At 40.1% G+C, this 25137-nt stretch overlaps 1 protein-coding gene across 1 annotated transcript in view; it reads right to left on the bottom strand.

Annotated features, from left to right (window-relative positions):
* ulk4 (unc-51 like kinase 4) overlaps positions 1-25137 on the bottom strand; it is a 114612-nt gene that overhangs the window by 13149 nt on the left and 76326 nt on the right. Inside the window, exons 32-35 of the mRNA XM_050047611.1 lie at positions 22855-22960; positions 13732-13901; positions 10088-10189; positions 3167-3361 (exon numbers count right to left, since the gene is read on the bottom strand). Of these exons, the coding sequence (XP_049903568.1) occupies positions 3167-3361; positions 10088-10189; positions 13732-13901; positions 22855-22960 (573 nt within the window). The remainder of the gene's footprint in view (positions 1-3166; positions 3362-10087; positions 10190-13731; positions 13902-22854; positions 22961-25137) is intronic.

The raw sequence follows: 25137 nt of genomic DNA, 5'->3' as shown, positions 1-25137 counted from the left end.
TGTGTGTGTGCGCGCGTGTGTGTGCGCGTGCGTGTGTGCGTGCGTGCATGCGTGCATGTGAGGGAAAGAGACAGACAGACAGACAGACAGTGAAGCTACTGAGGAATGATTATTTGTATTATCACGCGACTCTGCCCGCTTCGATGATGGATAAAAACCTTTCCATGTTTCCGGCTCAAACATGTGAAAGGTTACAATAATTCGACATAATATGCTTTGACATTTTGGAGACTCTGCACTGAGATATTTCGGCCTCTGGAAATGAGAGAGGAAGAAGCTTTTAGAGACAAGAGACAAGAGTGGTATTAACAAGCAGTAGGAGGAAAAACACAGGACAACATCGACAACAACATCCTCCCTGACCTCACGGATCCAGGTTTGCCATAAAGTAGGTAAACAAAATTTACACTAAAAAACTACATACTAATAAACATGATTTCTGCCTGACCACTTAATAGTACAGATTTATGTGCTTTTGACATGAATTGTGCATAAATATTAAGGGACCCATCACTGAAGACAAATTCTGTGTTGCCAGATGCAGACCAAGTTTAAAAATGTTGTACACTGACAAACTGCTTTAAAAGAAATAATAAATACTTATTTCTCTGACAACTTCTTATGAGTCCCTTTTCATTTAATTAGCATTCTCCTTTAAGTCTTTCCAAGTTGTGTTTGTTGAAAGAGGACTAGTTGAAAATTCCACTAATTCAGACTTGATTCATTCTCCCTCTCTCCTCTTTTGCAGTTTCCAAGCTATTAGCAGGATCTTTGATTGAGATTAACAGAACCCTGAAATCAATGAAAGATAATTAAAAAGCCTTTGTTGAAGGGCAGGCACTTGTTTGAGTGTGTAGGTGTGTGTGTGTGTGTGTGTGTGTGTGTGTGTGTGTGTGTGTGCTTCTGAGAATGTGTGAGTCATTGTGTGTCTGTGATGGTATATCTGTGAAAAAGTGCACGTTGTGGATGTTAAATGTCTGTTGCATTCTTTCAAAGGCGCACTCTGCCTTCTGCCAGCTGATTGGCTGTTTGATAATACAATTGATAATACAATTCAAGAAGACTTAACAAACGGTTTGACGGTGTTGATCTTAGTTTGTCTTTAAAACTTTAGCTGCTGGACCCGAGTGAAAAAAAGGTACAAGGTGGGAGTACTGCAGCGCCACTCTGAGGGAACTTTACTATTTAAATCTTTTAAATTAACTAATGTGCAATGAGTTGAATGACTGGATGTGCAGAATGGGAGATTGGTATTTTTCTGGGCAAATAAATTAGTTCTGCTCCTAGCACTGAGCTGCTTAGTGACTCATCCACTAGCTATGAGGAAATGGCTGAAACACACAGTTTTGTGTGTGCTGCTCAGGGTGGTGAGCAGGATAGAGAATACACACCCTGATGCCACTGTAGCTGTTAGCACAGGGGGTAATGAGGGAGCTTTCGCACGAGGACAAATTTGTTACAACAGACAGACAGATACACACAAAAACAGAAAGAGGATAGTCTGTGAGCTCGTGTGTGACAGAGTTTGTGTGTGGGTGGTTCAGGTGGCTGGAACTAATTAGTGAAAGGAATCAAAAAATACACACACGCAAACTCTCTCTCGCTAAGACACACACACACACACACACACACACACACACACACACACACTTACTACAAATGTAGGGTAGCTTCCAGGCAAAGCCTTCAGTCAGATCATATGATCTCAGGGTGACAGCCGACCTTGTGTCCCACGTGCAGAAACTATTTCATGACCCTACGGCCAAGCCAAAACATTAGGAATGCATTTTACATAATTCATAGGGGTCTACTGAAAATCAGTCAATTTTTTTTTCACTGGTCATGTTGAGTTTTTAGGATAAATTTTCACTGGGCTGCCCTCACCAACCCTGGCTCTCTTTTACCTAGCTGCTGAAATTACAGTTGAACAACTTTGCAAAACTCTGGATTAAATTAAATGACCACATCTTTTAAACATCCAGTACCAACATTTTTAAAATAACTTATTCCTGAAGTATCTGCACCAAGACAACTTCAGTAAGAGTTCTAGTTTAACGTTAGAGAAAGGGTTAAAAAGTGGGCATTGATTGTTGTCTTGCAACAAACCCTGGTCTTTTGTATCTAAATAAAATGATTTACTTCCACACACTTACTTGTCTCTGTGCTACATAAACAGCACACCGCTTCCCACATTGCCACTGAGTGTTGGCACTGGGCATGAATTTTGTACTGCAGAATCATTCAATATGAATTTATTTCTTAGGAAAGCTGGGCTGCAAATTACATACCAGATACATTGTTTGACTGCATCACAACTGGCCTTGTCTAATGCAGTATGAGTCTTTGATCAGTATTTTACTGGTGGTTTAGTTAACTCTCTTATTGGCTTTGCCATTTAATACTTTACTTAGTTGAATTACAGCATGCCTCAGTTTAATTTCTACCTGAATTAGTGAATTGTAACAGCGTCATTTTATTGTTGTGTTTGTCTATCTGGACAAGAAACTGCCACATTGTTGAAACCTTGCTGATTGTTACAAACGTTAGCTGCAGCTGCTTCAGTTCTCTCCATGTAACCACATGGAGCTAATGCTATTTGGTATATTTGGGTAATAGAAGCTTCACTAAATCTCAACTTGCTTTACTGCAGTGTGCTCTCTTACAAGTCAGTCGTCTTTGGCCTGTTCTACAAATCATTTTGACTATCAGACAAAATTGGACAGACCCTCGAACAGAGAGTGACAGGCAGATACAAACCAACTCTTTTTCTCCCTCTCTGTCTTGCTCCCTCTGTCAGTCTAGTTCTGGTGAAACTACACTCTATTTTCAGAACAGCAGCACAGCAGGGCTGTGTGTGTGTGTGTGTGTGTGTGTGCGTGTGTGTGTGTGTGTGTGTGTCTGCACTGAGTCTGTTTTCATTATTCCAATATTTTCCTTCTGCAGTGGCTGCAGTTAATATTTCAGCCCCCAAAAATACAAACAAATACGGGGCCAAGATTCTTGAATCATACAGAGAAACATGTTTCAGTGCTGTGATGACTAATCTGGGACCTGATTAAATCTCATACAAGCTATGTTGACATGCGTGTGAACACTTCTGTGCATAGATGTTGGTCTTTTTGTGTCCATGTGTGTCTCTGCATGATTAAATGTGCACTGTACTCACCAGTCGTTTGAGGATCCTCAGGGTTGTGCGTTGGATTCGGGGGGTCTCTGTGTGTATTTGTGTGCGCAGCACATGTGAAAAGCATTGCAAACAGGAAGGTGACAGGCAGTCATAACCCTCTCCTCCATACAGCTGGACCAGTAGGGACAGACACTGAATAGACTCCTCCCAAACTTCCTGGTTTTCAGTGGACAGCTAAAAGGGGAGAAAGTCAGTAAATAAATTAAGCAATGAAATAACTCTGTGCACCATGTTTCTATTTACGTCATTGTGGTTACTATGGGCCATAGGTTCTCCTTCCTCTAGGTATACTTACAATACATATCATAAATAGATATCTGAATTAAAAATCTGAAATTTACTTAAACAATTTAGTCACATGTTTACACACACACACACACACACACACACACACACACGTCAGCAACAGAAAGTTTGCAAATACAGTGGGGAGTCCGAGCAGTCCAGGATGAGACCCTCGACGCTGCCTTTGGTTGGCTACATTGGAGTTGCTAAGTGGTACCTGTTGGTCTGACTAATGGTAAATTAGCAAGTCAACGAATGGTTATTTCATAAGAATGAAATGACATAACATGAATAAACATAACTAAACACAATGTGAATAAAACTTGAACACGTTTCCTTCTCTGTAAACATGAATTCTGCCTGGGTCACATCAGATGGATTTTCTTCAGCAATGGTTGTTTATCAACGAAGACAACAACTTCCATGATTCCACGCTACTTTACAACATCATCAAAGTCCATCTTTGGTTATTCTTTTGATTAAGGGTGTGTTCCAAATCGCATACCTTGTCTTTTTAATTTTAGTAGATACTGCAGATGCTGTTAAAAAGTAGGTTTTGTTGCATGCAGCATACATACAACAGGAACATACTGCTTCTTCATAACATTGCGCCCCTAACTTTGACCCTTTTGCTTATACATCCCTTACCTTGGAGATAGAATAAAACCCCATTCACCGAACTCACCAGAGAGAGGTCAACCCAGAGAGCTTTGCTGTTGGTACTTTGCAATGCGTGTTGTTTAAACCCTAGATTCTAACATATTATAATCACAACAGTAAAATTAGAAATGCATTTCTCTCTCATTGATATTTTCATAATTATGTCTTTATGTTGTTGGCAATTTATAATTATTATTTTGTTCACTTAAACAATCAATATTCCTATTATTACCATCTATTTGACTGGTCATCAGTTACTTCAATGTGCTGTCATTTGTCACTGGGGGTTCTGACAGCTGTCAACCAGCCATAAACCCGTCATGTGTTTGTGGCTCAGTTGATGTGACACATCTTCTGCTGTGCAGAGAATTGAGGGTCAGAACTGCCAGAAAAGCATGCTGGCTTACAAACTGCAAAATGTGACCAGATGCAGAAGAACATCCTTGTATTTTTGGCATACTGCATTTGACATACTATGTATATGATATACTAAATCTTTTTACATCGTACTAATTAGTATGGCTGTATGGGTACGGGAATGCACAGTAAGAGACCACTACCACAAAAAAAATACACATTGTGTGTTTAACACCAGCAAGTTTTGCAGTTTTAATGATATTAGATTCAGAGATCATATTGACGCTGCTGCTCTTTCTATTCCACTAATCTCCCATGGGGCAAAGGGGCTGTGCAGAGGCCGGGGGTGTGTCAGCTGCCCCCTTAACCCTCTCATACACAACCACACACACAGACGCCCACCCAACACTCAATGTGTCAAGTATAAGTAAAAACCTCTATTGTGTCCCTTGAGACCTCCTCTACTCCTCCTCCCATTTTCCGAGTCCCCCTCCTTTCTGTCCTCAACATCCCAGAATGCCTCACAGCACCCTCTCTCCTTTGCCCTGATTCCCTCTATCTTTCTTCCTTTCCTCTCCCCTTGCCTGTGAATCTGACTTCATCCTCTCACCTTCATTTCATTCTTTTGAACTCACAGAAGCCCCCACCTTCTCTTTTCCTACTACTGACCTTCCTTATCCAACTTACTGCTACTGTTTTGAAGTACTTAAAACATATTTATGTTTTTCAGTGTAAAGAATGTTGCAGAAGGCAAAGACAATCATTCATTAAGCAGTTACATTCAATTGTCACTGTTCAGATGATTCTTCTCACTCAATGACTTCTCAATCTATGCTCCTATAGTGAAAAATCACCTATTTACACCATCAATTTATAGATGGAGGTTTTGATATTTGGGTTAGAAGAGGGGTCACCGCAATAAGACATCTATTAATTGATAACAGCTTTATGTCCTTTGATCAACTGATGCTAAAGTTTTAACATCCCCCCGCTCTCACTTTTCCCCATTTTCGCAACTCCATCGTTTTCAATCGACATCCTCCACTTATTTCCCGTCACAACCACCAAGCTCTGTTTAAGATTCTTGGATTCATTGGGAGAGTTCACCCCTTAAAAAAACTCACAAAATTTGGAACACTTGACTTTGTTAAGGAGTCAGTGGGAGGAAAATTTGGGGACACAGTTTTCTGAGTTTGGATGAAAACTTAAGACATGAGACATCTCTCTTCAATTTGCTTACAATATACAATTATCCAATTCAAGAATCTGCATTGTCTTCACAGTTCCAAAATAACGTTAGCTACATTCACACCCAGTGTCGATCCTATGTGTGACCAATGCAGGCAAGCACCAGCCACCCTTTCACATATGTTGTGGCTTTGTCAAAAACTAGTTTCAATTTTTAAAACCTTCTCAGATGTTTTGGAGGTAGCCATACAACTTTCTGCCACTACTGTAGTATTTGGAGTAGCTCCACAAAATGTACATCTTAGTCTTCAGGCAAAAAATATTATAGCTTTTGCATCTCTTCTAGCTAGATGGCTTATACTACTTAAATGGAAAGACAATTTTTCTCCAACCTTTAAACTTTGAATTAATTATGTTATACATCATCTGACTTTGGAGAAAATGTGATAAAATGTGTGCTCACAAATGTTCTGCTATATGGCAACCTTTTTGAACTTATATAGAAAAAATGGACACCATTAATATTGTAGTCTTGTAATATTGACCTCATATTATATGTAGTTTACCTTAACTGTAATTGTTATTTTTCAAAATCAGTTATTAATTTTCTTGTGTTTCATTTTCATTCATTTATTTTCTCGAGCCTATCCCAGTTGACATTGGGCAAGAGGTGGGGTACACCCTAGGTTGCCAGACTTTCGCAGGGCTAACATATGGAGACAACCAACCATTCACGCTCACATTCAGACCTATGGGCAATTAAGAGTCACCAATTAACCTGCATGTCTTTGGATTGTGGGAGGAAGCTGGGGTACCCAAAACTTTGGCAGGATCATTTACAGACATGGCTTATTTAAAGTTATCAAGGAAATTTTGATACGTCAACCCAGTGTGAAGTTATGCATTTTTTAACATGTCTTACAGTTAAATTTTACAAAAATTCTCATAAATCAAAAATGGCTGAAGCATCAAATTTGTTGCACATGTGTGGATGCTTTGTCCAAGCTTTGCTAAGCAGTCTTTTGGTATTTTGCTACTAGAGAACACCACAATTGTGGAAGGCTTTAATCATTTTAGTTTTAGTCATGACTCAGTCGATGCATAAAATTTGGTGATAAATGCTTAAAGAGGGCATGGCTTTTTACAATAAATCTAAATTTCCAGACATTTCACACTCCAAGCTTAAATAAAATCATAATAAATGATCAGAAATTCAAAATTGACACACACACATTCTTCGGATACTAGATACCACATGTTTAAAATGGTGTTCATATCGGTTTAACAGTTAGCCCGCAGTGATATTCAATATGTTGTTGTAATTTGTACAGTATGCACAGTATTTTTTTTATTTCATATCATTTTTAACAAAATGTCACCAAAATATTGGACAATACACTCGAAACCAGCAGAATGATGTGAGATTTTTGTTCAGAATTTTATCACCAGTGTTTTGACTATTGTAAGTGCTTTAAGCCTTAAACAAACAAACAAACAAACAAAAACAGTTTTGCGCATGAGGTATTATTACCTCGAGTTGTCAGAAGGTATATAAGAAGCCATATCTTCCTGGTGGTGCAGTGAGTAAGTCACCTGCTCCAGGGATACTGAGGTTCAAAGTTCATATTCCCAGGTTGGTGAGTATTACACACTTTGAACAACTTTTACTTTGACCACACTCCAGAAACAAGCAGACTGGTGTGTGATTTTTTCAGGATTGTTTCCCCAACAGTTAAATTTGTTGTGAATATTTTAAGTTTGGTGACCTCCCTCTCTTTGCTTTCTTCTTCTGAGGCAGGTTTGGCATCCTGGTCTTGGTGGCCAGGGTTGGAGCGGTCATGGGGAAACCACCTGCACCTGAGTAGATCTTATGTTTATGCCCATCTAATGTGAACTATTGTGGTTTAAAAGACATGGCATGCAATATCCTGTGCTATTTTATTAATTTCCAAACTTAATTTCCCAATCTTCTTTGACAAATGTCAAATATTCAATGTATTTAACTCAAGTAAAAAGAACTTTATTCAGTTCATTTAAGGTTAAAAGTTCAAATCCCACTTTTGCCATCCTGCAGGTGGTCTGAACATTTGCATTTTCAAAACAGTGGGACTGTTTGTGTATAAATTAATGGACATAAGATGCATTCCAGATTCTGAACAAAAAAACCCAACAAGAAACAAAATGTATTCATGTGAAACACGCTTTTACAGAGGGCCATAAGCCACATCAAATGTTTGGTTTGGGGGTGTGGGGGGTCTTGTATTGTTATATTGTTTTCCAGTTTGTAATTTATTGTATTTGTATGACTTTAAATAGTAATAAAAAAAAGCAAAAAAAGTTGTAACTAATATTTAAGGGCTTCAATTATGATTGTGTGATTCTGATTGCAGATGAAGAAGGGAGTTATTTTGCATCACATTATTCTTTAACATCTGATTTTAATCCTCAGTAGGGTGTATGGTGTCAGAAGGTGTGGATGTATGAATGGCTACAGTGATAACACTGCCACATTTCTATCAGCAGAAAGATTGTTCTCAGTCTTATCTTCCTGTTTTTCAGACTGCATCACTGTCTGTGCTGGGACTTGTAGATGTAAGAGCTTTTTTTTGCACATTTCTGGGATTAATATTTGTTATAATTGTCATATAATTACTTCAGTGAACTAGAATAATCATCTGTGTCAAACAGACAAGCAAAGAGCAAGGAGCATATTGTAGTTATACAACATTCCTACACTTATGTCACATATAGCATAGTCAATACGTTGTATAAAGCCTATGTAACCTGTATTCTTGGATAGGACACAGAGTCCATGGATGAAATTGCATTACAAGCATTTTACTGGTCTCTCTGAAAATAGTTTACGTTTGTGTTTATGCACACTTCTTTGAGGGAGAGCTAATGAAGAAAGAACTTTTAAATGAGCTTGATCAGTAGTGTTGCTGCTTACAGTGCAGTCAGATGTGGGAGAAGGTTTGAGAAGTAGTCTTGAAGGAAGCTGTAGATCTAGCTACAGCAACAGTGGCAGATGCTTTTACAGGTCTAGCTAGATTCATTTGGGTTTAGAGAATATTAATATAATTTGCAGAAGTGGTGTTGATCCCTTGTGAAATCACTGTTTTACCTTTAGATGTTAAAGTTATTTAAAATGTCCTCAAATTTACCCACAGAGAAGCACAGAAGTGGAGTTCAGACTAGCTTGTTAAAAGCAGTTCAAACTAATTTGTGGGTCCCAACTGTGAACTGATACAGCTTACAGGATCTCTAAGGTGACACACACTCCCAGGTGTATGGTTAAAGTGATTATACTGGCCACCAGCAACTGGTGAAAAGTGCTGCATAAGGTGTCACTTTCAACAGCATCCTGCTGCAGAGCTCCAGGCTCAGGCTCACCTCTGGCACTGGGAACCATCTCTATTGCCCGGACCCATGGTGGAAAATCAAGCGATACCTTGTGTGTTAAGATTTAAAATCCTGTGTGTTTATCGCACTTCCTAATCAATAAGTAATGTTTACATACTACAGTAGCATAGTTAACTGTTAACGTACACTTAACGTTAATAAATAAAGTAGCCTACTGAGTGTATATTTCATACATTGTATCACGTCCATGCCATTGTATAAGTAGGCCTATTATAAGCTGACCGATCACATTTGGTTTTTGAATATGTATTTGTCATGCTTATTTTTAATAAATAAAATGATAGCATGTTTTCATTAGCCCTTCACCTATAACATCAATGTAAACAACAAAATACAATTCAATATTTTGAGATCATGACCAATGTCATTTTAACTAACGTTACAATTAGTTTGTTAATGACATTGGCATAGCTAGCTACAGTAACCATCTCATACTACAAGTTAATTGCTGCTTAACGTCACGTTACCAAACTTGAGAAGTTACAATTATATCAAAATACTAGGTTGTATTGTGTACCTTATTGTTATTGGCAGAGGGTGTGTGATATACTCAAACTAATGAACACAAATCTAAACAGTTGATTTCAACACCAAACCTTTTTTTTGTCAGTACTTGTATTTTCTACTTGTATCACTCAGCCTAATAACTAATACAAGTATTACTTGTGTGTAGGTCATATCCAGAAACTTATTCCTGACACAACATAATGAAAAACACACCGAGAAAAGTAGACATGTTCTCTCTTTCTAAATCTCTCTCCCTGTCTCTCTTGCACACACAAACACAAACACATGCACGTACACACTTCCTTGCATAAATAAGAATACATACACAGTTTGTCTCATTGAATCAGGCATACATTTAAAACATACAGTACACAAACATGCATGCAGCAGCAAACCCAGAAAATATTTATATATGCATGCAAGGCATTTACACAAGCACGCGCACATACACACACACGGCTCTGTGAGTGTTGGTCTCACCATGTGAATGAGGTGTGTGCTGAGTTGGCTCAGGGGTCTGTTTTCCAGGAGCAGCTTCTCTGCTGCCTCCATCTCTACTGCTGGACAAGATAGCCTCTGGCTCTATACACACACGCGCATACACACACACACACACTCATGTTAAATCATTTATAGAGATTTGACAGTCAATAATGATGGATCCAGAGACCTGCCAAGACAGATTCTGACAGACTGAGACAGACAGAGAAAGACACACTGATAGACCAAGAGAGGAAATAGTTTTTCTGCATACATTGTGTCATTTTAACCCTTCTTTCACACTTTAAGATGTGCTCAGGACAGCACAGGTTGAACACTTTTCTTTATTTGTCACATCAAGTTATTTTTACATCTCATTAAGACTTCAGTCTTCTCACCTCCTCCCTTTTTTTCTGCCCCCCCTCATTAGCACCTCTGTCCCTCACTTTGGCTTATTCTAGTTCAGTTCATGCCTACAGTGGAACTTCAGGCCAATTAGCTGTGGAATAATGTGATTAATACTGGCACATATTTTCTCTCTCTCTTCCCCAAAGTCACTTCCTCTCTGTTATGCTCTCTCTCTCTCTCCTTCTCTTTTTTCTTCTGTAGTATATATAATCTCTGACTCTCTCTCTCTCTCTTGACCAATGGAGTAATAGTTTGGGGAGAGCGGTCTAGTCACGTCCTCTCTCCTTATCAGACCTTATTACCCAAATGAATTTGGTTTGGGCCGAAGTTTTCTTTTTAATGAGCTTTGCATTTCTCGCAGAATTGATTTCCGCTGCACATTCTGCTTGCTCCCTTTTCCAGCTCTGTCTCTTTCCCTCTATCATCCATCCTTCCCTCTCCCTCCTCTGTCCTTCCTCTTCCACCCAGTCTTTTACCCTGCCTCCCCTTTAGTCCCCCCACCCCCCTGTCCAGGCATTAATATGTATGCGTTGGGCTGGGGTGCACACTATGGGGAGACGGGGGCTGGTGTGAGTGTATGTGAGCGTATGTGAGTGTGTGCGCGTCTGTGTGTAGGGAGGCAAGCTGAGGACAAAGCCAGTGGTGATAATGAGGCCGCAGGGACATAGCCAGACAGGCCCCTCTGTGTATCCTGTGTGTGTGTGTGTGTGTGTGTGTGTGTGTGTGTGTTTGCGTTTGTGTGTGTGTGTGTGTGCGTGTGTCCCAGGGACTCGGGACCTCATCCGCTTTCTCCTGAGTCCACAACTTCAATATTGCAGTTTCTTAAACCTGCTAGCTCCCACTGCACACATCAATGGACACACACACTCACATTCACACACACACCTTTAGGGACATAATACAAGGGCAACATTTTGAGGGAACTGACTTTGTGATTCTGTTGGTGATTCTGTGCTCAACAGAGATAAAATTGGTGAATAGTGGTGAATCAATGTGGGAAATACATCAGCCTTTAAGGACCAGTGGAACATGATACAGCGAAACAACTGACACAAGCTAACAATCCTTTAAAAATACATTTGAAAAAGATACAAGACATCGTTGTTCTTTAAGGATTTCTTTGCACGGACTGTAGTAACATAGTGATTTTTTTAAGTATATAATCAGCGTTGGGGGTAACGTGTTACCGACAAAAATGGCTTTTTTCTGTCCCTAAATGCAGTAATCACATTACAGTTACTAATCAAACACAGTCGTTACTTGCATTACATAAATTCATCATTAAATCTTCCCCTTACTTAAGAGTTAGTGACGACGGGCTTCAGGCTGTTGCCAACGGGTCGTCCTCCGTGTCCAGCCAGTCACCGGTGAACACAGATGCGGGGACGAGCCAGAGGATGGGAGAGTTTCTGCCGCAAACAAGCACCGAGACCCGGGGAGACATGGGAGCAGCTTCATGTGTTTACAGCCGATAGCAGGAGCGAGGACAGTCTCACTCCGCTACTCTGTGCTGCAACCACACACCTTCAGTTTATAACTGTAACGTCCGTTGTCCTACTAAGTGTTGATAACACGCTTAGTATTTTACAAATTCGAGTTTTTTTTATTTGATGAACGTGGCGCTGATATGCAAAAATGAACTAAATGACTGTGGGGCAGTGGACAAGTAATATAATCATAACACCTTTACACATGGTAACCACCCCCCGCCTGGCATAACAACTTCTCTGGCGGAAACCCTGCAAATACTTACAGTGCCGTAACGGAAACACGTGGTTTGTAACTTGCAAGAATAGTAGCCAAATATTCATATTTGCTCCACTGATCCATTTTGAGGGAGTTAGTAAAGTAGAAAGCCACAAAGCTGAGATCACATCCACCTTAAAGTCTTATTAATTAACATTACAATTAAAGCTAGGGTAGGAAGTTTTAATTTAGTGTCACTGGGTAAAAATTCCATAATAACCTTTGAGCATATTATGATTCAAGTGGACTGAGAGAAAACTTCTGCACCTCCTCATGGCTTTGTTTTCAGCCTTTACAAAATCTAGGCCATGCACATTCCCTCAGATGGTGAAACTCTGATTCCAGCATTTGCAACAACTGCTGCCTACACTGCAGCGTAACCCAAAAAAGGAGGATGTACTTATCAAAAAGAGAGTCTAAAACACAGTCTGACAATAAATGTAATAAAAATGTGTCAATGTGGTGCTAATAGTTTAGCCTTCTGCTAACAGGCACTTGAGGCTCATAGCAGCTCCAAGTTCATGTTTACGTAGTTAACGTTAGCTAGAGTCTAAATTACGGTGTGCCCTCTGCATCACTCCCTGCAGCTGCAGACCACCTCACTGGGAGGAGAGTTGGCAGTAGCTTTAGAGACAAACTCCCACCCAGCAGCCCCAGCAATCCAAATTCACCCAGCACCAGAGGAATGGACCGCTCCAAACTCTATTGCTGCCGTTGGACCCAGTGCTGCTGCTGGCCACCAGCCCACTGTGACGGCTGAATTTGAGCTGCTATAGCCGCAAATCTTAAGGTGCATCCCCGCAGCCACTGCCTACCCTCCCCCCTGGCGAAGCAGTCCACAGTGGTGGGGGGTAAGTCTGAGAAACTGTGGGGTGCTAGCGAGATGATTCTTGTATTATTTATGGTCTGATAAAGAGAAAGAACTCTACGTAGAATTAAGATATATAAATCAATGTATGCGAAACACCAGGTTACTGTATGAAGTGTGTGCATATGCCCATGGCTGCCTGGTGGGAGGGACTTAAGACAAAAAAGGGGAGAGCTACAGGAGGAGGTTGATTATCAATTTCTGCCCTTTTTATTCAGTTTCCAGGAAACTGCATACCCCAGCTTTAATGGCCATTTATGTGCCTTATCACTCGGAATTCATTCCTAAAATGCTACAATGCACAAGACAGAGGTGAGGAGGCTTCCATTTATTTTTGTTGAGTTACTCAAAGAGCCTCAATAGTTTTACTTTTGAGATTTTTTATTTCTTACAGCACTGCACTGTACAGCTTATGACCATAATCTCTGTTGCTGCGGCAGGGCATTTTTGAAGTACAGTGCTACTACATTTAAGAACTGAAAGATGGTGCTTGAAGTTAAACTGTTTGGGGTTTTTTTAGTGCACTTTCTGATTTTTTCTATGCCTTGCTCAAAGGCAGCTTGGTGACCAAGAGATGACAGTGTGTTTCTTGTTCTCATTAGCTGTGTTTGAGTGATCATACCTGCAGTGCAGAGCGGACAACAGCAGATGTTTGTTTGAGGATGTTGTGAAGCAGCTCCAGAAGGGCTTGTAACACAAGATGGCTGACCTTTCTCCCAGCATGCCCCTCTCTCTCATCCAGGTGGACTAGAGCAGCTTCTGAGAGCGTGCTCACCACCACCTCCATTAGGCCTGTGCAGTACAAGAAAACTCAGGATAAAGTTACTGGATTTTTGGGATACAGGGACTTGTTGGTACCAAAACTTACACTAATTTTACACTGGTGACAGACTACACAGTCAAGTACATGAAACATTGTACAAGTAACATCAAAAGACACTAAGAACATGGTTATGTTAATAAAATATGGCATCAGCTGGAAAACATGAAGCACTACAGCAGTGTGTCTTTCCACTCTCATGAAATATCAAATTTACAAAAAAACAAAAACAGTTTGCTCACAAGCTCATTGATTCATTAAAGGAATACTTCACCCACAAAATGACTATTTGTATATCAACAACATATTGTGTGTTACCTTGAATTCACGAAGAAAACTTAAAAAAAAAAAAAAAAACAACTTCTTAAATTAAAGTAAATGGGGGCTATGTTTAACAACAACATAACTAATTAAAACATTCATTTATAAACTCTCACACAACTTGTACAGTACAATCCATGTCCCATTTATCCAGTCGTATGCTAGTACTTCCCACACGCATTTTTGCGAAAGCCTTACAATTCAGTGCATGTCACTACAAACCATATCATCCACAGCCGGAGCAGAGATCATACTCACACATGTGCTTGGGCACGCTCAGGGCTGCTACTCATAGACGAGGTAGTTTAATTCATAATGTGTCAGTGAAAATGCATGTGTTTGGGAAGTCCTGAAACTGGATAAATGGCACTTGTATAAGAGTTAATAAACGGATGTTATGATTTGATAGTTTTACTGTTGTTAAACACAGTCCCCATTTGCTTCAATTCATGGCGAATGTTCACCTTTTTTGAATTCTCCATTCACTGTTGAGGCAGAAAACAGTTTTCTTCAAGCATTAAAGGTAACACTCGGTGAGTAATTGATATAGGAATGGTCATTTTGCAGGTTAAGTATTCTTTTAATATAAACTGAAATCACAGATTGTAACCAATCAAACCAAGACACTTCTGCATTTCAAACAACCAACACACCTCCATCTCTCTTCAACATGTATGTCGGAAGTGTGAAGAATAACAATATACCTGAGTGTGACCTGAGTAATAGTCTGTATGCAGGCTCTGGTTCGACTTCACTGTGGATTGATAGCTCCTGTACAAGATGAGAGACACTCTCCCTCTAAAGTCGATCAACATTTCACTGTCACCAATTTGTCCAAGGGAGAAAAAGAGCTGAATATGACATTCATTCAACTATTTTAACAGAACTGAAAGCCTTGCTGGTTGAATTCATTTGTGGAAATCTGGTGGCATCACCACAGCCAAGACCACAGAATGGTCACAAAAACAGCTCAAAAGACAACTCAATTAAGATGCTCATCTAAAAATACATTCTGCTCTCCTCTTCATATCGCTGTCTCTTCCCTTTCACCTCACTTTATCCTTCCCTAGAAAACTGTCCCATGTAGAACAGGTTGTAAAGCTGCTAACCCCTGCTAAGCCATGAATAAATAGCTCTTACTAAAGTGGAAAACCATGTTCTTTTGCTCATTAAATTTAACATGACATAGAGGATACTCTGCATTTTGCAGCTTGATCTATGTAGTTATTGTAGGCTTCTGTCCCTGAGGTGCTCTCACTGCACATCTCTGTAAGTGAAGACTGGATAGATTCTGCTCTCACTAGGTTGTCACGACACGTGCCTTCCAATATTGTTCACTGTGCCAATACTTTGGCTATCAAAAACTCCAAAGTTGTACTCTATTTTCATTTCTGTGCACAAGACGGTAACAGTTAAATAACTGTCTTCACTGGGGAAAACACACCCAGTGTTATTTTCTATCCCAATAGATCTTTATTTAGAATGTAGACGTTGAGTGTGTTTATTTTTGTGAGTGAAAGTGCAACACTGCAGACACTAGAAAGCTATCAAGCTAGCCTGCTGTCAGTGAGATGTACTGTTAGTTTGTCAAGCTGCCTCATAATTAAATAAACAGGCCTGCTCTACTTTGAACTGTTCAGTCAGACAAGGACCTCTCCTGCTGTTAATGTGACGTGACAATGCGGTCCTGTTCAAATAAAAATTTTATATAGTTGCTCATGTATATGTTAATAATCTTATTCTGTTGATATCTGTTGAGAATAGCTGCCATCAGTATGCACAGCCATCTTTACCGAATAAAAAAAACAAACCAATATAATCCAGCTAATAAATTCTCTTAACGTTCCTGATATTTTAGCCACGTATGAACCAGGTGTTATATCTGCATGATTACCATCTTACTATTTGACACACGCATTTGTTACTAAAAAAGCTTAGTATTGCAGTTTGGCTTTGAAGAGAGCATAGATACATTTGACCTTCAGTTCAGTTTTGAATAGTAAGGTTTTAGCAAAAACGCATCTGAAATGAGACTTGGATTTCACTGCACAAACTGTGTGAGAGATTGTTCATGGATGTTTTGATGTGATGAGTTTCCTGTTAAACATGGACCCCACTCAATCAACAAATCAGTATGTTCGCCAGTATGCTCAAAATGTTGTCTTTACAAATTCATTTTCATACAAATGGTCATTTTGGGGTAAGGTATTCCTTTAAAGATATCTGCAATTAATCTGCAAAGGTCACACTATGTATTGATTTGAATTGGACTACAAAGACAAAGCAAAGTCTTACTGGAAGAGGAGGGGTACAATAGTTCTAAGGAGGCAGTGAAGAGCTGGGAATTGGAATAGGAATCTGAAGCACATCCAACATTATTTCCAAATGCATCCAGTGTTTTCAGTTGTTAGTCACACACTGGGAGTACTGTGTGGCTTGTCAAATGTTTTGATTTAGTCCCACGTACAAAACACAGCACAGACCAAAGATACAAATCACTAAGCATGTACATAAATATTTCATTGGTGCTCATAGATGCTTGTTCTTACTATGATGGCATTCATTTAACTGAATTTCACCAGCAACTGTGAACAAAATGCAGTAACAGGTTAAAATTCAATGACATGAATAAACGACTGACTTGAACCAGAAGCGACATTTAGATCTACATCAGTACTATAAAAGGAATGTGACTATGGCAACAACACTTGTAAAGCAGAGTTTGTACAGCATTGCAGGTTGATGGAGAGTTTTTACTGCCATCTATTCTTCTCAACTGCTTGCTGGCTGTATAAACCCTTAATTCTCAGCTGACTGAATCTCTAGTCGTCTGGAAGTCACAGGACTGTTAAACATTTTCCAACTGTGGCCTGCAATTTATATTGTACGTTTCCAATGGACAGTTCCCTTCTGCATGCTTGACCCTTTGTGGGTACCCTTGATTAAATCATGCACAACAAAGTAATAAAGTAATGATCAGTATTGCTGTAACTGACAAGTGCGGGTGTGTATACCTCTCTAGTTTGGGTGTGTGTGTGTGTGTGTGTGTGTGTGTGTGTGTGTGTGTGTACTCTTGTGAGGTGATGAAGTGTAATCAGAGGGACAGCATCCTCGTTCAGTCGGTACTAACAAGTCGATTTTAAAAATGTCACATACGTACAAATGTGAACTTGCTCATTTTAAGGAGGAATAATTTATGAGCGAAAACCATTGTGCTCTGTCCTATTTTGGAGTTTGGACTTTAACTAGGTTAAAAATAGACATTCTTTCGCTTTGCGGTATTATCTATTTATAAATCACCGTACAATGAGTTCTATTGGGAATCAACAGGATGGATGGCTCAGAGCATCACTGTCTCGGCAAAGTGAGACAATTTTGTGGGGACAGAAAAACCTACTGAACTGATTACACATGATTAATGGATAATGTTTCAGCTGATTTAAATAAAGTTCAATTTGAGTGTGTACATGGTTTCTTTAATGTGACTTTCCCATTAATGTATGCAGTGTCTGGGTTAGTCTTCTTCAAAGATAGAGTGAGGCACAGTATGACTGAATCATGTGTGTGCTTAATGTGCTTACTGAATAACTTAATGCAAATGGTTTTACTTTCCAGGCCCAGGCCTTTAGCTGGTAGTTCCTGGACAGGATACAGCCTGTGACTGATTTTGGGGAAGCCCTTTTATTGATTCCCATGATAAAAATTAATAGAAAACATATTTGATTTATTATATGTTGTTTGGAATGGATGCACCCAATTTTGTTTAATCACACCTATAGCTCATAGAAGTATCATATATTCATGCATCAGTCAAGAAAATAACCTGACTACAGGAGCAAACTGTAAACAAATTTGCACTCATATCAAACCTCATACCCAAACAATGAAACAGGTCTCCTGTTAATGCCCTCCAGAATCTCCACTATGAATGTTAAATGGTATACATATTATCAGCCTTTTCTGATCCACCACCCCTGAAGTTAGTCTGGTTAAATTTAGGCAACTAAAATAGTGTTCAGAACACTTTTTTCCCACTCCTGTTTTGCACAGGTCTGTGATTAAGATCTGAGACTTTTTTCATGCATTAAATAGATATATTTCTCTCAAACACATTTGTTAAAATCCGATCCTTCTCCTAATTCATCCACCTGACAGGTGTAGAATATCAAGATGCTAATTAGACAGCATATTTACTAAACAGGTGTGCCTTGGGATGGTCACAGTAAAAGGCCACTCTAAAATGTGCAGTTTGATCACACAACACGATGCTACAGATGTCCCAAGATTGACATGCTGACTGCGGGACTGTCTGCACTGCCTGTGAAATAGATGTTCCATTTCACTTCCATGAGCTGTCTCCAATGTTGTTTCCATTAATTTGGCAATACTTTCAACCGGCCTCACAACTCCTGACTACATGTTACCATACGAACCAAGGACCTCCATACAGTGTCTTCACCTGCAAGATCTTCTACGACCAGCCACCTGAACAGCTGATGCAACAACTGATTTACACAACCTCAGAACTTCTGCACAAACCTTCAGAAACCATCTCGGGGAAGCTTATCTGCATACTCATGGTCCTCAGTAGGGTCTTGCCTTAACTGCACTTAGTCATCTTAACCAACTAGTGCAGCTTTGAGGTCAGTTGTATGTACTGCCAAATACAGGGAAATGACATTGGACACGTCTTATGGCAGTGAAATGAACATTCAGTTCACAGGCAACAGCTCTGGTGGACAATCCCGCAGTCAGCATGCCAATGACACTCTCCCTCAGAACTTGGGACATCTGTAGCATTGTGTTGTGTGATCAAACTGCACATTTTGGAGTGACCTTTAACTGTGACCATCCCAAGGCACACCTGTGCAATCAGCATCTTGGTATGCCACACCTGTCAGGTGGATGGATTATTTTGGAAAAGGAGAAGTGCTCACTAACATTTTAACAAATTTGTGACCAAAATTTGCATCTAACTTTTTGTTCAGTGTAATTTTTTGTTGAAATGAAATACCCTAATATTACAAATCTCTATTGATCCATAACTTTTCACTGCAGTGCAAACTAGCACGGGTATCATTACAATCTATGCACATCATAAACTCAAGACACTGCAAAATGTCTTGCATTTACTGTCAAAAGGTCCTTATTGATTACTGTTATGTAAAGCTGTCAATCCAATGATCTCCTGGGTGCTAATAGGAAAACATTAATATGGAGGATAAATCTCTGTGGTATGAATTATGCCAGGGGGCATAATTGATTGGGTAAGGGTGTGGACACGCTGTGAGAGAACCACAATAGAATTTTTCATACATCGTTTTGGGAAATAACCTGAACCCAATTTCAAATGGCAATTTATAGATGCAAGTTCCATAGACACTAGATAACACTGGCACAGAGGCAATTACATAAAAAAATCCTCTAAGCTTCCCACAGAAGGTCAGGAGAAATAACAAGGATTGACAGTGGATCAGACACAGAGAGGAACCTCAGAGACCTTAAGGATTCTGCAGACACATGGAGTCTCTGAAGACTATTTTAATTTAAGATGACCTATCATGCTTCTCCTTGTTTTTCATCATATATATAATGTTACAGTGTCAGAGCAGACTGTTCACACTAAATGTGAGCAGTTTCAAAAAATGAAGTAAACATATTTTAAAAGTAAACACTGTGAGCAAAACCTCAAGCTTCAGATCGTCCTAAATACTCTGTTTCAGACACTTTTGTACTACTTTTGAGACAAGCTGACAAGTCAGATCATGATGAATTTCTTAATTTGTCATGTGCTCCAGGCACACTACTGCAAATTTTTACATTATGTAGCCTATACTGTTACATCAGCTACAAGCTAAAGTGCCATTACAGTCATTCTGCTGGCTGCAATGATGGTGCAGAGCAATGAGACGTCGAGATATGAGAAGGAAATGCTGACCAATAAGAACAGGTTGAGCTTTTCGGGAGGGAGGCTTAGAAAGACAGGTGCTAAATTGGAGCATAGCAGACAGAGAGTGAATACAAGTGTCCCAGCACAGAGGAAAATAAGTGTTTTTGTTTTTTTAAATGTTTTACATTAAAGCATGTAAACATGTTCTGGCAGAAACCCAAAATACAAGTATGGACTTGAAAATAACAACTGACACTTTGTCAGCACCCTTAGACCAAACTCAGTGGTTGCTCAGGATGCAAACAGTCCTGAACTTTTGGGGTGAATTTTTGCTGCATTACATGCTCTAGATGTGTCCATTTCCTTATCAAATCATGCAGCCTTCTTGTCAATGTGCCTACAAAATGAGTCTCAAATTAAACTCTAGGAAAAAAAACTTTAGGCCTCTATCCCTTATATATCCAGATTACAACCTAGACTTTCTAAATGAGTCTGCTGTATGTTCACAAATTAAGACCGGGCCATTCACAATAATTTAAAATAATAAGAACTTTGTTTAGGAAGCTTCTCTTACTCCCACATCAAGTTATTCTTCCCTTCCTGCCTCTCTCTCTCCCTCTATCGAACTGTCACTCACTTCAACCTCAAATTTTCTCCTCTATCCTCTCATCCCTCCTCCCCATCTCCTCACCCAAATGCACCACATTCTCTCTCTGTGTACCCTATTCTTCCTCTCTGTCACCTCTTTGCTACCCTTTTTACCTCCCATTTTGCTTCCCTGGCTCTGTCATCTTTTCCCTCTCGCGTGCTTTTTTTGCCATCTTCTTTTTCTTTCTGTTGTTCCGTTCTCCCTCCCTATCTCTGCCTTTCTCTCTCTTTGCTCCCTCTGTCTTCATTCCCCAGGGGGTATTATCTCAGTCGGAGGCAAATCTGCCCAATTATAAACCTCATCTCCTCTCTCTCTCTCTCTTACACACACTCACACACACATTGGGCGCTCCTGCATCCACCGCCCCCCACATAACGCACACACATCTCTCTGTCTCACATATACACAGAAGCATAAGCACAAATACATTCACACAAAAAACCATCTCCCTATTTTGCTCTTCTTCACTGACTATTTCATTTCCTCCTAACACACACAGACATAAACACACACACACACACACACACACATGCTCACACACCACCCTTCCCCTCCTCTCTCTGTCACACCTTAAAAAGCCAATTATACACGCTTCCTCCCTTCTCCTCTTCTCTCCTCCTCTCCCTCTCCCTTCTTTCTTGCCATCGCCACACTGATCTGGAGTAAACCACAACTAAAAGAAGGAGGAGAGAGGAGAGGAAAAGACAGAAGAGGAGCCCAAAATAGAGGACAGGGGAAAGGGGAGAAATGGGAATAGAGGGAAGGAAGGAGAAGGAAGGAAATGATGGGGGCAAATTGTGAGCAAAGTAGATTAGAAAAGTGAATGGTAGGAGAGGAAAAGGAGGGACAAGAGAAGCAGCACAAGTTAATACAGCAAACAGGAGAGAGGAGAGGAGAGGAGAGGAGAGGAGAGGAGAGGAGAGGAGAGGAGAGGAGAGGAGAGGAAGATAGCGTTAATTGCGCGGCCAGTATTAGTGCTGGGTTGACAGTTTCTTGTTGAGAGGGGAGCTGATTGGACGATAATGATGCTGACTACTGAACTGCCGCACTGCTGACCCAATGGAAATAGAAGGAGAGGAAGGGTTGATAGGGGTGGTGGTGTTTTTGGGGAGGCAGGGGGTGCAGAGGAAAAGATGGATAGACAGAATGAGACACAAAATGATGACTGAAAGATAGAGACAGAAACAGAGAGAAATGAACACAGTCCAAAATAATAAGTATTATTGTGTGCATTTTCATTGCCACTGAGAGTTACTATTACAGCACTGAACTGTGGGTCCTGAAACATTTACATATGCACGCACTCACACATGCAAACACACATACACACAGGCACTCACGCACACACACACAGACAGAGGCAGCAGTGTTTATAAATGTTTTCTTGCAAGCATCTTTAATTCACTGCATTCATTCTCTAATGTAAGATTGAGGCTACATCCCTACATGCCAAAGCATTGTGCCTTACTAGTCCTTCTATCTAATTAAAGTCCTAATCCCAAACTACCTCTTGGGTGATAAAACGGGCCTGAAATGACCCAACTTGTGGAAAATATCCTCACTCCAAGAGGACACACACCATAAATTTGACTCCCCCCTCTGGAATCACTTGCAATTGACAGGAAATTCTAATATTATTGAGTTTCACCATAGCTGAAGGACAAAAAGCACTGCCTTGCCTCACGCACGCACGCACACATGCACGCACGCATGCATGCACGCACGCATGCATGCACGCACGCACGCATGCACGCACACACACACACACGCAGCCAAGGTTGCTGACCAGAATAGGCATTATGCTGCAGCAGGACAGCAGACTGGGGAAAACAAGATGTCAAGAAGTAACATGACAATAACACTGCTAGCAGAGTAGATAGATGATACTGAGACTCTTTGCAGTAGGATCAATGACAGACTAGCCTCTAGTACTCACTTAACTCACTCACTAATAACAGAACTAGTGCAAGAGACAGTACAGAGCAAGAAAAGTAGGGTCTTTAAAGTTAAATCTTTCCTCCTCAAGCATACTGCATGTAGACATACATACAGTATGTATGTGTACCTTGTTGGTATTGTGGCTCCAGGTCCAACACTGTGTCTCCACTGAGATTACACAGCAAGGCAACTGCATTTTGGACCATCCCACTGGTAACATCACCACTGTTAGCCTACAAAAAGTAAGGGGAAGAGACAGGATTAATAGGTTACAGGTCAGCTAACAAAATCTTGTACTGCACAAATAGTCCACAGTCAGAGCGTTTCTATGTAGATTCATTTACATCTACTATCTAACAGCAAAATAAATGTGATGACTTAAAAGTCTGGTGTGTAGGATTTAGCGTCGTCTTGCAATGAGGTTGCAGATTTCAACCAACTAAAACTTGCCAAGCGATCACCTATTGCATACGTCCTCCCTTTAGGGTCTGACACTTTAATGGCATACTATGACTTTATTTCATGACATTTTAATGACATTTATATGGCATATTATACTATTTTTTTGACGTATGATACTATGACACTCTCGTCCTACTCATTACTCACCTACTCTCCCTCCCTCCATGTCTCCCTGAAATTATGAACGAAAGGCTTATAGTAACAAGGCAGGGTCAGGGACAGCTGGGTTTCATCTGATTTCAAATAAACAATGTCTTGGCTTTAATAATATCTGAGCTAGCCTGGTTCTAAGCAGCTTAGCATCATGTATCAAAATATCAATGTGTAACGATAAACTTCTGTCAATATGGATACGCTACACAGCGTTAGCTTGGTTAGATTCTCCACAATTCAATCACTCAGTTCAATTAACAGAAACCTTGAGCACCACATATATAGTTCATTCAGATTTACCGGGATGGTAAACGAATAAAAAGCATAGCTAACATAGTTGTGAATATTATTTACTATTACTGCCAATACGTTCCCATAAATCCTACACACTGGACCTTTACAATAGATAATGGAAATAGAATTAACGTATAGAACTTCCACACCATTCATCATTGAATAAACATTTTGGCCATAGACTTTCATCACACTTTAAACTCAAACACAATAGACACCACTTTGATACACACAGCCATGGCTGCAGCATGAGAGCCAGAGGGAAGCATTGTCAATCTTCTCATTTACCTTCAAACTTATAGCATTGAACTTAAACACTGAATCTGTTTTGAGAACATAAATCTTTCAGCACACTGAATATATCACAAAACTACTTGCACACAAACCAAGATCCAAAATTGGAAGTTTTAGTTTCAAATGACCAATATTTATCCATTTAGGTAACCTTTAGTCTCTATATACAGACTCTACATTCAGTGAATGTAGAGTCTGTAGGCAATTTCCGTTTGTAGGCTGTTTGTAGTCCGCGTGATATTGATCAATCACGTTTGAGCCGGCTGCAGTTGTTGCCAGGTTAAACGCTCTGTGCGGTGAACTAACGAGGCGGAACATAATTGGCGTCACTGCAAACTCTGAATCCATCGCAATGGTTCAGCATATTTACTTATATATAAACGGAAGTCGGAGAAATCAAACCGGAATGCCAAAAAAACGAGGGTCTACCCCCAGAGGCTGTATCGCCGTCTGCCGGAAGTCAGACGCCGAATACAGCCGATGGCTTCCAAGAATGGGTAACCTTTACCTATGCAGAGAAAGTTGCCCGAATACCATCTGTTCTATATGAACTTCAGTGATACAGTGAGGGGTTTTGGGCCCAGTGCTTGCACCTTGAATATGTTACGAGAGCTGGACACGGCATGGCAAAGTCAGCCTTGCTAAATTTTACTCCACACACAACACACTACAAACGAGGTCAATATTAACTGGTGCGGGCCACTGTGTTGGATGTGCACTGACTGGATTTCTTCCTTATCATTTTGTCATGCAAAATGTACATTTTTGTCCTGAAAAATCGCTAATTTAGCAGTACAGTAAGTCTCCACTTTACTGGACGCAGGCCCATGGCATGTCTTCTTACCACTACTGAATATCTGTAAAGCTGCTGTATAGAAGTGAGCAGCTGTCTTTCAAAAACTTTATGGATTGAATGTCAAAGTTGTCAGCTAAAATAAGCTATTTTCAAACGATAATTTTGTCAATTTTGCTAATTGTTACATATTTGAAAGGCGCTCATGACATTAGCAATGTCATATTTCTCCTGTTTTAGCTTCTCTGCACTGGCTCCCTGTAAAATCCAGAATTGAATTTAAAATCCTACTGTTAACTTATAAAGCTCTAAATGGTCAAGCTCCATCATATCTTAGTGAGCTCATAGTGCCATATTATCCCACCAGAACACTGCGCTCTGAGAACGCAGGGTTACTCGTGGTCCCTAAAGTCT

The sequence above is a fragment of the Epinephelus moara genome, chromosome 6 (genome assembly GCF_006386435.1).
Source record: "Epinephelus moara isolate mb chromosome 6, YSFRI_EMoa_1.0, whole genome shotgun sequence".
NCBI classification, from domain to species: domain Eukaryota; kingdom Metazoa; phylum Chordata; class Actinopteri; order Perciformes; family Serranidae; genus Epinephelus; species Epinephelus moara.
This window is presented reverse-complemented; position numbering and strand designations above follow the sequence as displayed.